General features: G+C 30.7%; 1 protein-coding gene across 1 annotated transcript; it reads right to left on the bottom strand.

The window, feature by feature from the left end:
* Positions 1 to 230: 230 nt before the first annotated feature.
* LOC108562119 (death-inducer obliterator 1-like) lies at positions 231 to 8,043 on the bottom strand. Its single transcript, XM_017920327.1, has 16 exons — positions 7,082 to 8,043; positions 6,554 to 6,681; positions 6,375 to 6,485; positions 4,994 to 6,321; positions 4,666 to 4,835; positions 4,360 to 4,609; positions 4,013 to 4,300; positions 3,822 to 3,959; positions 3,590 to 3,760; positions 3,196 to 3,531; positions 2,628 to 3,139; positions 2,188 to 2,573; positions 1,391 to 2,131; positions 1,140 to 1,328; positions 830 to 1,077; positions 231 to 763 (listed from the first exon to the last, which is right to left on the bottom strand). The coding sequence occupies exons 2-16, from the start codon at positions 6,666 to 6,668 to the stop codon at positions 455 to 457; spliced, it is 5,292 nt and encodes a 1,763-aa protein (XP_017775816.1). The 5' UTR covers positions 6,669 to 6,681; positions 7,082 to 8,043; the 3' UTR covers positions 231 to 454.
* Positions 8,044 to 14,544: the final 6,501 nt, after the last annotated feature.

The following is a 14,544-nucleotide window of genomic DNA, read 5'->3' as shown; positions in this document are numbered from 1 at the left end:
TAAAGCCTAATGTAATTATGATGCGACTATCATATAAGATTTATTAAAAAATATAATAAAACAAGTACGCTTAACGTATGCGGATCTCTTATATACAAAAAGAACTATTTCTCTCGGTTCACATGGATATGAACATTTACAAACAGTATAAGATGTAAAAAATAATTTAATATACAATTTTGTACTAAAATGATGTATCTTAAATAAAAACATAAACAAAAAGCAGTATGTAACAAATGAAATTTAAAATAAAATTCATTTTTTTTTTAAATTGTCAGCAACTTTTGTTGCGTAGATAAATACATATTTTTTTTTATTAGCACCATTGCTCTGTTCCAATTCGGAAAATATATATATCTTCTTACACCATTTATAAACATCATATATACATTATATCCCTAAGAAGACTACACATTGCTCTGAATTGTTTTTCTATCACTACATGGAAGTTTGTTTAGTCCAGACCTGGAATCGGGGGTTGACTTAAATCAATTCGAGACTTCTTAGTTGGTACTTCCGCATCTTCCCCTAACATTTCTGCTGCTTTCTTAATCAATTCTTCTTCCGATAAGGTGCTCAAAACGCTGCTTGGCTTCTCGGAATCAGAACCCTTAATCTTTGTTTTCGGTAAATTTAATGGTATTGTTGCATCTAATTTAGAACTGGCCGAACCGGTTAATGGTCTGGAACTTAGTTTCGGTAATAGCAGTGGAATTGTCAAGTCGGAAGATGCTCCAACGGTAGACGAATTTGAATTTTCGCTCTAAAATAACGCGAAATATTTTGTATTATTTTTGATATTCGAATATTATGTAAAAATAATAATTACCTGTGATTCATTTCCATCAGTCTTTGAACCGATGGTTTTAATGCTTTCTAATATTTGTTGCAAATTACTTGGCAAGGCAATGTTGGCTAATGTGGAGCTGCCTATGTCAGCCGATGTAGCAGACGATACCAAATCTTGCGACACTTTATCGATTTCTGCTTTCTGAGCGGCGATTCTCTGATCCAATTCTGCCATTTTCCGTTGAAGCTCTACACTGCTTGTAGACAGTGATGGGCTATCATCTAATCCTGAAAATTTTATTATTTATTATAAATAACTTAGTATTAATAAAATTCCAAATTATGAATACCTGGAATACTATCGAACTTATTGCTAAACGGTTCGAATGTTTGTGCGGTTAATCCAGATTCCAGAAATGAACTCGATTTTACAGGTCCAGTCAGCAGACTAGTTATATCATTTGTATTTAATCGCGAATTGGCTAGTGGCTGTTCTGGCAATGTATCTGGATCAGAATCTTCCGGACTATAAGGCTCATCTATGGAATAATATTAACATTAGAAATGTACAAATAGAAATACGACGTGTAATCATCATTACCCATATCGTCATCTTGGCTTTCTATTGGCAAAGGTGGTGGAACCGGCAAAGAAGTTGCTGGTATTTTTACTCTTGGATCTTGTCTTGTCGGAGGAGGAGTGTATGAACGAGAGGAGGAAGGAGGTGTCGAAGGTTGCTGAGAATGCGATGCGATGTCTACACGCACCCTTTTCGAGTGACCGTGATGACTGCCATCGTGCATTCGTTTACGTTTGTCCCTAACTAGGATGCCCAATAATAGGGCTGGCCTAGATTCTTCGAAACCTGGCCCTGTTATAGGCAGTAAAGGTTCAGGTATTGGGGTGCTACCTGCTAATGGCAGAATATAAAAATCTTTAACTGCTTTAGTAATTGTTTTTACAACACCAAGCCTATTTCTGCTAGAAAGATAAGTGTACAATGCTAAATATGGCATACGTTCTTCCATATTTGTTGCTACCAAACGAATTACTGATATTGTTTTACTATTAGAACTTTTCATTTTTCCTATATAATCCCATACAGTTTCGGGTGAAATTCGTCCAACAATGTCCAGGGATCGTAGTAATTCATCACCCAACCCATTACAATCTCCCGAAACTTCATGCGCAGTTATAGAAATTTGTGCGACGTCAATCATATTTATTGTGCCAGTCCAAAGTGGAGAAGATGTGAACTTATCATCGGGCGACTTTCCAGTTTGCGGTTCTCCCTCATCTTCAGGTTTTTCTTCAATTTTAATTTCGTCGTCCGTCGATTTAACTAAAAATACTAGTATAAGTACAATTGCTTAATTGTTGCGATATAAATAAATATACTTGATTCAGTGATTTCATCTTGTTCCGTAGTTCTTGGTGGCGTAGGAATTGTAACAGTTGAACTAGGTTCGTGATCACTATCACTTTCTATAGTCGGCGTCGGAACAATATCTTCTTGGGGAACGTGCTTCCAAAGGCGATCTTCTAACGGAGGGACTATATTTTTATCGACAAGTTGCTCTAAGATTTCCTTTGATTTCTTATCTAGCTTTTCAGTGTTTATAGATTTTTCTTCTTTTTTCGAATGACGAGAACTGCGGTGCGATGATCTTCTATGACGATCACGGCTACGAGACCTTTTTCTTTCACTATGTCGTGTGGAACTGCGATCCTTGCTTCTTGAACGTTTTTTACTGGACGATCTAGAATCCTTGTGACGTTCTTTGCTAGAATAAAAATATATTTATATATTTCACTTTAACATTGACTTTAAATAATACCTATCTCTGCGAGTTTTACTCCGTTCTCTAGACCTTCCACGCTCTTTATCTTTTTTATTATGTTTTGATAGTGCATTCTTTTTATCTTTTCCATTATCACCTACTGCTTCTTCCTTTTCCGAATTCTCGTTACCCAATCCGGAGATGACTTCCGTTACTTGATCTTTGTTCCTATTATCATCTTCAAATACTTGTTCTCCTTTGTGAGTTTTAAAAACATACTGCCTTGAACAATTCAACAGTTCCATCTCGGATTTTTTTATCATATCTAGTTGATGTTTTGCTTCCCTTTCTCTCCATAGGGCCAGTTCTTGGCTTGCCAAATCATCTGGAGACAAGCGAACTAACTGGTAAGGATTTACAGATTTCTCACAAATTCTTCTCCACAATGTTTGATTTTTTGGATCTTTTATATTAAAAATTAAACTGCGATATTTGTTTTTATATTTCTGACCTGTATCGCCAAAGCATTTGTACAATTGCGATTCAATTTCATTGGAAATTCCCTTCAGCTAAAAGAATATATATATTATAGTACTAAAACACAAATAATAACAATTTTATGTACCTCTATATCAGTAAGTTTTAAGTCAGCAACCTTCTTTAATCGATTTGACAATTGTTCAAAAAACGTTTTCTTTACGGTTTCTCGTAAATTTTCTTGTTTCGGGGGTGTTGGAACTTCTGCTTGACGTGCTTTTGGAGTTTTCTGGGGCATTGGTTGCAATTTGTCCGATTTTACAATCAGTGGGGTCATAGGCAACTTAGTTTGCACCATTTTAATTTTGGCGGGCGTTGATGTCAAAGCTGGTCTAGTTGTTATAGGTGATGCTGGAACTACCTTTATTTTGGATTGTATTGCACCAACTGTAACTTGTTTGCTAATTATCTTTAAACCAGTAATCTAAAACGAAAACAAAAACTTATAACATTATATCAAATGTATACTATTTATAATTTACATTTAATCCAGGCTTTTTTGGGGTTTGTTTTGAATTTAAAATTTCCTGTGGCTCTTTTGGTGAATGCTGTAACACCCCTATATTTACTCCCTTCTTATGTATAGCTAAGGAAACTCCTTCATTTGACGTGTTTTTGACCAGTCGTAATTTTGATTGAGTGAATGTTGCAGGCTGAAATGGTGCAATATTATATTAGTAAAATGCATTGTACAAATTGAAATAGATTAAATACCTTTGGAGGCCCCTGTTTCACTGCTGATCTTACTACCTCATAACTGGGATTTTCTGATAACCATTTATCTAAATTTGCTGCACTTGGGGCATTTGTGCCAGATAATAGCTTTCCACTTTTACGATCAAAAACAACCACCTTTAATAAATCATATTAGATATTGTTAAATCATTCTATTATGAAACAATTACCTTTTCTACCCCTTGAGCATGCTTCAAAATACATGTATCACTGCAATATATAGAACTATTTCTACAAGGCTTTCCACATACAACACATCCTGGTTGAGATGGACCTGATGCTTTCTTTTCATCTGCATTTGTAAAAAATTCAGAAGATGATGATGAAGATGGAGTTACTGGAAAAGGACTTCTTTTTGGAGTGCTTAAACTATTTCCTCCACCCCCACTATCTGTTGAAGTTCTAGAAGCTTTACGTATTCTTCTAGCAGCAGCATTAGGTCTACTCAAAGCAGTATCCTGAAACAAAAATAATATATAGTAATTGACAGATTGTAATATAAATATTAAAAACTTACTTTGCAATAAACACAGATCCATTCCTTTCCTTCCTGTTCCATCATCTGGCCCATTGCTTTTGTCACATTTACACACTTTCCGTGATACCATTCTTCACATGTATCACAGCAGATCATAAACCTATTATTATGAGGTTGATTGCATATACACCACAATTTGTTTGGATCATCTTCAGACTCTTCTTCATCATCTTCACTATCTAATTCATTGCCAGAGACATGTTCTTCATCTAATGGTTTTTTCACAGGTCTTTATAAGAAATCCAAAGTTAGTATTAAAGTAATCACAGAAGACAGAGTACTTACTTCAATTGTCGAACTGGTGATTGGTCTTTCTTTTTATTTCTACTTCTTGTTGTGGGTCTTTCAATTGGAGGTATTATAACAACCCTACCATCTGGCCTAACAATTTGTGTTCCACTCTTTTGATTTTCTTCAAGATGATTAGTTTGTACAACATTTGTTACTGTTGGTACCTTAAATAAACAATTATTATAATTTTGACAGATCAGTTTAACCAATTTTTAATACAGTAATATATATATTAACCAGACATTAACAAACAAACAATTTTATAGGCATACAATACAAAATCTATTAAAAATCAATATTTTTTCTTAATATTAAAATTTACCTGTTGATGGTTTAGATTGTCTGGTAATTGTGGATGTTGAACTTCCTCTGGCAATGTTAATGTATCATTTTGCATGGATGAATCCAATACTAAATTTCCCTCACTTATAGATTTGTCAATAACATTCTGCAATTCTGTATTGCCTACAAGTGACTGAGCCACCTGATAAAGAATGTCTTCTGATATCATATCAGAGCTGATGTTATCCAGTAAACTCTGATCCAATTCTAAACCACCACTATCAAGGTTCATATTATTAACATTCTGGTCATCTGCACTATTTGGTGCAATATCTGGTATTACCAAACTAGTTGTAAAAGACTTGGTATTCTCATTTTGAATAATAGCGCGTATGTCCTCGGCGCTAGGAATTGGTTGTAGTTGGTCCTCTGGTATAGACTCATTAGATGTATTCAGAACTTCTTGGACTGTAACTTGATCTTCCATTTTATTGGTAACAATATTTGGTACAGACACAATATCTGGTCGAGGTTTGCTATCAATGCTGGGTCTTCGTTGATTCTCGGTGCTATTTCTATTCATTCTCAGTTCAGAGTTTAGAATTTTTGGTGGTTGTACCTTCGCGGGTTTTGGAGGGGTTAACTTCTCTGGGGACTCGGGTTCTTTCACACGACGAATGATATCAGGAGTGGAAAACAGGGCAAAATCATCGGGTAACGGTTTTGGAACTTTCTTTTCTTTTTTAGGGGTAATTTTTTTGTCGGTAGGTTTGGGTTCTGGTACAAGCTTTTCTGTTGATTCGTCATTTGTTTTATGAATTTCAGGTTCAATTTTATCTTTATTTACTTTTATTTGTTTAAATCTTTTTTTATTTAATTCAGAACGAGTTCTAGTCCTTGGTTTAGGTTTTAAAGGTTTATAATCATCTTCAAGTTCAAAATCTGAATCATTGTCATCATTCTCTTGAGCAATATCATCTTCATCTGAATATGTACTACTATCTTCAGGTTCTTCCTTTGGTTCTACAATTTCTTCTTTCTTTTGAACAATTTCAATCACCTTAGGCTTAGGTTTCTTGAATAAACGTTCTGATGGCTTCTCCTTCAGCAGACCAGTACTAATCATTCTAGCTTTCTGCTTACTGTTTACAAAAATTGTTTGTTTCTTTCCTTTCACAATCTTTGTTATTTTTGTCAGTGGTTCTTGCCTCATCAAATTACCACCCTCTAGCATACTTAATGTTTGGGCAAGCTCATCCTCTGCTGGATCATCTGATTTTTGGTGAATTGGTGAAGTCAATGGTGTATAATCATGATCTCTTTTTAAGTTCAACAAATTTCTTGCTATTTCATCCATTTCTTCTTGATCTACAATTATAATACTAATGAAACTGGAAACAAATAAAACAAATTAAACATACCTTCTATTTCATCAGAATTTATATATGTCAAAGAATCTAGTGTCACATTGACTGCACCTGCTTCTATTTTCTTCATTCTCATTACATTTATGTCAACAGATGGTCTTGTGCCTAAAACAAAACAGGAGTGTTATGTTGCAAATCCAAAATATATATAATAGTAAAATGATAAGACTTACTCAGATATTTTCTTACAGTTTCTTTGTCTGGTGTCACCGTTCCATTGGGAGATACAATCAATGTGAGACTATCACTACTGTCGGGTTCTGTTACATTAAAGGTACTACTCGACATTGTCTAATTAAACCTACAAAAAATAACCTCAAATTAGAAAAATAAATGAATGTAAAATAATTATTTAAAATGTTATGAACATTTAGGAAAAGACTTAGCTCTTGAAGGCTTGAAGAGAAATTTTGAGGATACAATTAATAAATGTAGGTAGAAATAAATTTGGGAAAAGAAAAACGAAATAGAAAGCTTTGAATGGAAAGTACAAAAAAATAATAATAATTGATGTGCATTATTTAGGGATAACAGATTTATGAAACAATTTTATTATTAAATAATACAAATGGGAATTCAAAATGAAAAATAAATATAAATTATTTTGTATTTCTATCTCCCAAGTAGTAGAGGTAGGTGGTGGGTGTGCTTTTGGTTATGTTCATAAGATGAAAATACCTAAAAAATTAAAAAACACTAACAATTATTTTGTGTCTCCTTTATTGGGTTTAACAATCGGGAGTGCTATTTTATATTATTGTACAATGTCGGTGTCGTCGTCGAAGAGAAGGCGTTATTCAATTGCACTTGTTCTGTAGTAAATCGATTGTATTACGCTGGATCCCGCGAACTATTGCTTCCCAGAAAAAAATACCACTCAAACACAACGCTTTCCACATTACAATAACGCTCGCACTGTTCAATAAACTAAAACCCAAATATCCAATTGCCGCAACTAAAAACTAATTTATATCTGTCTGTGTACGCCGTTTCTTAAGAGTTAAATATCACAAAATTGTTTGTACAAGACAAGAACTCATCCATCTTGGCTTGGTTTTATTACAAAAGATAGCACGCCGAAAATATACACCAATGATGCCAACGCTTGCGTTTCCTACTTTACCGACCATACCTAATTATGGTTCAACCAGAATCTTCTCCCTTTTCCATACACCTAAATACATATACGATGTCTTTCTACATGATATACGTATTTCCATTAGTGCTAGTCTATAATATACACTTGTATTGTCTATAGTAAATTTGCAATTAACTATAAACTACTATTTAGTTCTCCATGTACTAGTAGATGGCTCTTTACATAATCAATATGGGTGTTGTAATGTTCGTTCTTATTCACCTTATATACACCCTTATATAAATAAATATAGAACAGTTAAATTACCCCTGTGTACCTGTATTTGTTACATATTTGAAAGCACTATAGCCTAGCAACTATCTACAACAAAGGAAATGGGAATTTTATTATAAATGCCTTGACCACTTGGAGATTACTGAAAGATAATGTCGAATGTGTAATAACGACTTATAGTTTTAACCGTACATATACACCGGTACATTTGGATGGAACTTGTTCTTAAAAACAATATAAAATAAAAACATTCACCAACAGTCAAATAAAACAAATATCGAGGTGACGTGACCTCCACATGACCTTCAAATTATGGTTGATTGGTGGGGAGTAGTCCACTCAAAGAAAACTGAATTTTTGGTCAATTATATATTATATAAATACGGTCATTTTACGCTTGTGTCGTTTATTTTAAAGAATTATTTAAGAATCTTAACATATAGTTTAACATTGCACTAAGCCTTTCTTCATTATTGGCGAAGCTATCGTATTTATAGAAATAACACCAAAAAAACTATAAATATATTAAGGACAGTTGGTTGCATATATTACATTATGCAATATAATGCAATATTTACAATATCTTAATATTGTCTTATCCATACTTCTATTATTTTTTTACAAATAATTAATACCATCACTTTAGTATCTAAGTAATAAGGAACGTAATTATTAACTATAAAGTTGCTATTTCTTCTAATTTCGACGGAAGGGTTTCATTATTAAAGGCAGTCCTATTAAATAAACTAGCTATTACTATTTCTTTAAAAAAATTGAATACTTATTCATGTGTTTTAAGTTTAAAACATTAAATTAAAGCTTGTTTTATGTTCTTATTTACATTTACAATTGCTATTCAACTTGCTGACCACAACAACAATTATTTGAATCATCATTATTCAATGTATGCAAATAACATTTGATTCATTTAAAAGTAATTTTTTTTATATATCAAATGATTAAACTGATTTATTTACTAATAATTATAATAATGATGATCTTATATTAAAAAGGTACCCTAAATAGAGCAAATAAGTAAATAAAACTTTTAAACAAATAAATCAAAATAAACTAAAGTGTATAAATAATTTAATAATATTTATTATTATTATGTGTTAATTAATAAATATGAAACAGTTAAACGTATATACGATTAATTAATGATTTACTAGAAAAGGTCTGTGCATAAAAAGTACCCAGTCCGAATGAAATTATTCCGAGGATGTCACGTACTTACTTATTGTTTCCCTTATATGTTATTATAGTTATAATGCTGGCTCTGCTAAAGTCCAGTAATCGTTCGGATATCTTAGTCGCTACACCGTTAAGTTTTAAATTCCGACAGTTAATATACTTTATAAAATACCACAAAATGGATTTGGATTCTATTAAGAAAGGTAACATTTTTTTTATCAATAACTTATTAACACTTCCAATATTATTGTAATAGTATTGTCTTTGTTTTATCGTTCATTGATATTCATTTATATGGGAGATAACACCAGGAGCGATCAACGATATTAAAATTGTGAACATTATTAGTGAATGAATTATTGCTTACTCGTACTTGTGCTACAGTTTTGTTACTACGTGATATTTTTTTTACTTTTCAGAAGCGTTGCAAAGTAACGAGTTCAGTAAATTGATTGGAAAAACGAAAAAGGGAAATTCCTTTCCAATGAGAAAAGTTTTAAGGTAAAATCCAAAATTTTTATGTGTGAACATTGCTTACTTACTTACATTTACTCTTACTGATGATGCTGTCTCTTTGCATCATACCACCCTGTATTATTGTTTCCGAAAAAAATCATTAATATGTCAAAACATTGCCATTTTGAGCCATAATTTTTTCACTTTTTCAATTTTGATCGTGAATTGCACATGGATAAAACCACAGTAATGTATGAATAATCGCTACATTCCCTAAACAACCAGCTTTCATATGAATCTTTTAAATATATTCAATCTATTGTGGTTTTGAAGAAAATTACGTAAATGTGAAAATACTGCATTTTTATGATTGTATGATTCATTCAATCTATTATAGTTTACGAGAAAATCAGTTAATTGTAAAAATACTGCATTTTCGAACGTCAATTTTTCATTTTTTTAACTTTGAACCCGAATGGATGAAGGCACAGCATTGTGCGAGTACTCGCTACATTCCCATTCATAGCAACACGTGAATGATTTAAAAATTCAATAATTGTGGATAAATTTATAATTTTTGCAATTCAAAAAATTGTTATTTAATACTCTCTCCAATTAACATTCGAGATTGGATAATAAAAAAAAATAAAAATTGCATAAGTTAAAAAAAAAACTTATGCAATTTTTATTTTTTTTTAATAAAAAATTGAGTTTCTAATCGCCGTGCAATTTTATTTAACACAAACACACACCCAAATTTGTATAATATGCAAATAACTTGATTCCGGATTCCTTCCGCGATTTCCGTCAGCTGTTTAAGCACGAAAAGACTTGCATAAGACTGTAAGCAGTTCGTTGATCTTTTCTTTATTGTCTACTGCTGCAATTTAATGATTACCGACGCCGGAAGGGATGTTAATAATTAGCGTTACGTAATTTTCCTAAAATCGAACCACATCTTGTTTTGTATTGCGCAATTCCCGACGATGGGCATCCAGTCTAACTAATTGCCTTTTTTTTTAGAGGAATCTCTGGCCGCGCACATAAATTTCTCTTTCAAAATAAACCGGTAATTGTAGTTTAGGGAGTGGATGTGACTTGAGGCTGTACAACATATTTTCATATGATGGAGATAATTGTAGGATCCAGACTCCGGTGATATTGCACAAGTTCATATGCTGCTCAAGAAAAGCAAAAACATCAAATAATTGTTCGTCATCTGAGACAATTTTTCTTTTCAATTTTGTCATGCAGCTTTCTCTCTCTAATTAAAATTTATCAAATGCTTTTTTTATAATTTCAATAAAACAGTTATTACGTATCTCTAAACGAATTACACTAAAAGCTTGAGCGTATCTAAACGAATTTCAATAATCAACTGCAGTTTATTTACACTTTCCATTTAGTAATAAATTCTCGTCCAATCTATAAGACTGTAATCATATTATATATACTTCATTTACTTTTATCGCGAGAGCAATGAAACTGGATTGCTAAATATTTGCCCATCTCTTCGACACTCCTCCCATTTGGAGAGTTAATTTACCTTGCAGGTATCAGCAGTTTCGCGGACGGCAAGAAAAGAATTCGGAGAGACAACAAAAATGTGAAAACTTTCAAAGTTTGCAGCCGGTTTCTGGATAAGCTCACAGCAACATTTAATGGCCGTTTCTACGCTCCTCCGGATCGTTATTTTCGCAAACCCATCTTAAATAAACAATAAATTATTTAAAAAAGGCATGACGTAATTTTGTGGTTGGATAATAACCAGCATACAATAAACGTATTAAAATATAATTTTGCAGTACGTGCACACATTTTATAAAGAAAACTATTGGAATTTCCAATTCGACTTTACGTTATTATCATATTTATTAGTTAGATATGTTGGAAATTAGCAAATATGAAATCAAATAATGGATGTTTTCAACAATAATGTTATATTTAATAATTTATACATACATATATACATATATATATACATTTTTATGGGTATCAAACTTTAAGTCTGCATTTGAATTAATTGTAGAAAGTATCATCAGAATGAATTTATTTTTCAAAACAGAAGAGTCGAGCATTTCTCTAAATCATAAGAGAAATATTATTGTAGAATTTTCATACAGCATTCGTCCTAATTGGAGGAAAGTCTTGGAAAGAGTTTTAGTTTAACGAGTGCAGACGGAATAATGCAGTCTGTGCACATTTTTTTTATATTGTATTCTGCCTCTATCTCTTTCATCGTTGGGTTTCGCGAAGAGCAGTGTTTTGCCAAGGTCACTGTTATTGTTTGTGCAACATTGACTTTTATATTCTTATCTGATAACGTCACTCATTGTATAAATAAAGTAGAATAAACATTGGCGTGGGATGTATTCGTAATTAAAAACAATAATTTTACATTAGAATAATGTCACAAGGTCACGCAAACTGTTGTACTTTAATTTGTTTAAAGAAGATAAGAACAAAAAAATATTATTTTTTTTATAAGATTTGTCTTATGAAATGTTTAACACTAAATTAGGATTAGTGTTATATAATTTTATGGTTAATTGAAGATAATATATTTAACTCAAGTAAAAAAGTTATATTTTATGATTATGTCTGTTTATTTATATGTCTAATAATACTCTTAATCTGCACGCAAAATCTAATTTAAAATGAAAAATACTTATAATTTTATGAGTAAAATACTGGTTAGTTTCTTAAATAATAATGCAAAAATACACAGAAAGATACACATATAACTTTATTATACGCAGAGATTTTCCTTTGAAATGATTAATGTTGTTTTGGCGTCGGTAATTTGCGACCATGATTGAAGATTAGTGTGGAGATTGCTGCTTTTATTTTTACATCAAATTTCCGTTCTATTTCTCTTTTAACATGATTTGAAATAGTGTCAACGTTCATTATTTTATATGAACTACTACGGACAATTAAGTAAAACACAAATACTAAGTACGGGTCATAATGACCCGTTTATTGAATATTACAAAAATATGATTAATTTTTACAACAAACACGGATTAATTCTTATTATTTAATTAATTTAACATGATCTAAAACTGATTTTATTGCGTAATACCAATTTAATAATACAATGTTCGTGCAGAATACTTTTATTTTAAAATAATCACACAAAATTACTTTGTTTTCCTCTTGTTGTTTTAGATATTAAAAAAATATCAATTGCAGTAAATAAGCACGACCTGTTATAACGAAGTCCACAATTTATAGTTAATTTAACTTAAAAAAAATGTTTTAATCTCTAAGAGTTTGTAGTAATAGAAGAAAGTAACATGAAATTAGTTATAAAGTTATCCAGATGGACATAAAATTATGGTTTTTGTGTGTAAGATTTAGAAAGCATTGTTAGTAACGATGAAAAAGAAAATAAAAACGAAATTAAAGAAGAAATAACGTAATTTTTTAATCAGTTTAATTAATGTTTAATGAATAAATTGAAATACAAATGTTTCTTTACTAAAGAAATGTTTACTTCTGGAAAGAAAGATTCGATTAACGAAGTAATTTCGTTCAACGTATTCTATACATTAATCGAGGTATGACTGTATTCCACTGTGAAAACATTGAATAATTAATTACGTAACGTGGGTAAATACATCTTGAAGCAATGAAACACTGTATTTATTCAACGAATTTAGATAACGCTATTTGGAAACGTATATGCTATGAGTATTTGCGACAAAAATTAATTTCAAGCAAAAAAATCACAATTTCGAATTATTAAACTAATTTATGTGGATTACTTTCTCGGAAATAGTGCAAACTTGTTTAAAATTTCTTTGTTGACTTTCTGATGCTACAAATTGCTTCAGGCACAGATCACTTTCTTCATATTAGCAATTTTGTTCAGCTTCTTAATGAGATACGCTTTGATTTCAAATTATGCCAATCACTGCGAATTATTGATAAAAAAAACATTTTTTTTTCAATGTTCAGTACAATATACATATTATAAATAGAATGTCAGTTCAATGCCTTCTTTGTAATATATTTTTTGTTGTATAAATGCAAAAATGATATCTCTTATGTGCGTAGCTCATTTGTATGTGCATAATTTTGATTTCCTTGTAAATTCGTCTAAACTTATATACAAAAAGTACTTGAAATGAAAGTAAAACTAATTTGAGTTAAATAATTATTAACAAAAAATAGTAATAGAGAGAAATTTAATTATTGGTAAGTTATGATTTTTTAAGAAATATTTTATTATTTAAAGTTTGTAATTAAATATATCGTGAGTGAAAACACCGAATATATTGAACTTATGCACAGGCGGAAAGTCAATAAAAGTAATGAAAGAAAAACATAAAGAATTTTAATTATATATAATTAGTATTTGTAGGATACTTTGGATGAAATTAATAGCTAATGTTTAGGAAATCCTCTCATCATTAAGGTTGACTTACTGCTAGACCAGTCGAAGTAAGAAAATAATAGACTTGTATCGTTTCACAGCATAATTAAATATCATTTGAATGTTTTTAAATTTCAAAGTATTCAAAACCATTATACGTTCATTTTGCACCCGAACGCATGCTTAACGCACCATTTAAAAGAAATAAGTGAACAGTCAGTAGTGCATATAATTGTTTATAACGTTTAAGTTTTTGTTTTAATGTTTCATAAAGACAGAAATAAATTTTTAAACATGCTTTTCCACTTTAAAAAAACCATTAAATATATTTTAAGTTGATAATTTTCAAATTAAATATGAAATAAAGTAAAGATAATGTAATTAATTAATTTTATTGCAATAATTATACAATTACAGAAAAAAATGCATTAAATGAAATAAACGTTTTTTTTTAATATTTCATATAAATACATTTACACAACCTTTTAAAACATGCTTTTCCACTTCAACGAAAACAATTAAATTAAATAGATTTTTTTTTTTTAATTTAAATTAAACTTTTTATAGCTTTTTGGATAATAGAAATCGATAATGTTGAAATTAAACAATATAGAATAAATCAAACTTGTATGCATTTTATTGAGAAGAAGAAAGGATGTAATTGATTGATTTTACTGCAATAATTATACAACTATATAAATCATTTAAAAAAGGATGAAATAACTTCATTACGTGAATCTGTATTTAAATTTGATATGATA

This window comes from Nicrophorus vespilloides, unplaced genomic scaffold, assembly GCF_001412225.1.
Source record: "Nicrophorus vespilloides isolate i.1.1-1 unplaced genomic scaffold, Nicve_v1.0, whole genome shotgun sequence".
NCBI lineage: Eukaryota > Metazoa > Arthropoda > Insecta > Coleoptera > Silphidae > Nicrophorus > Nicrophorus vespilloides.
The sequence above is the reverse complement of the archived record's forward strand: the minus strand, read 5'-3'. Positions and strand labels throughout refer to the sequence as shown.

Excerpts from the sequence above, each read along its gene's own strand:
- LOC108562119 (XM_017920327.1), bottom strand. The coding sequence starts at position 6,668 with ATGTCGAGTAGTACCTTTAATGTAACAGAACCCGACAGTAGTGATAGT. Across the intron at positions 3,960-4,012 it reads ATGCTCAAGGGGTAGAAAAG|GTGGTTGTTTTTGATCGTAA; the intron begins GTAATTGTTTCA and ends GATTTATTAAAG. Across the intron at positions 3,761-3,821 it reads TGAAACAGGGGCCTCCAAAG|CCTGCAACATTCACTCAATC; the intron begins GTATTTAATCTA and ends GCACCATTTCAG.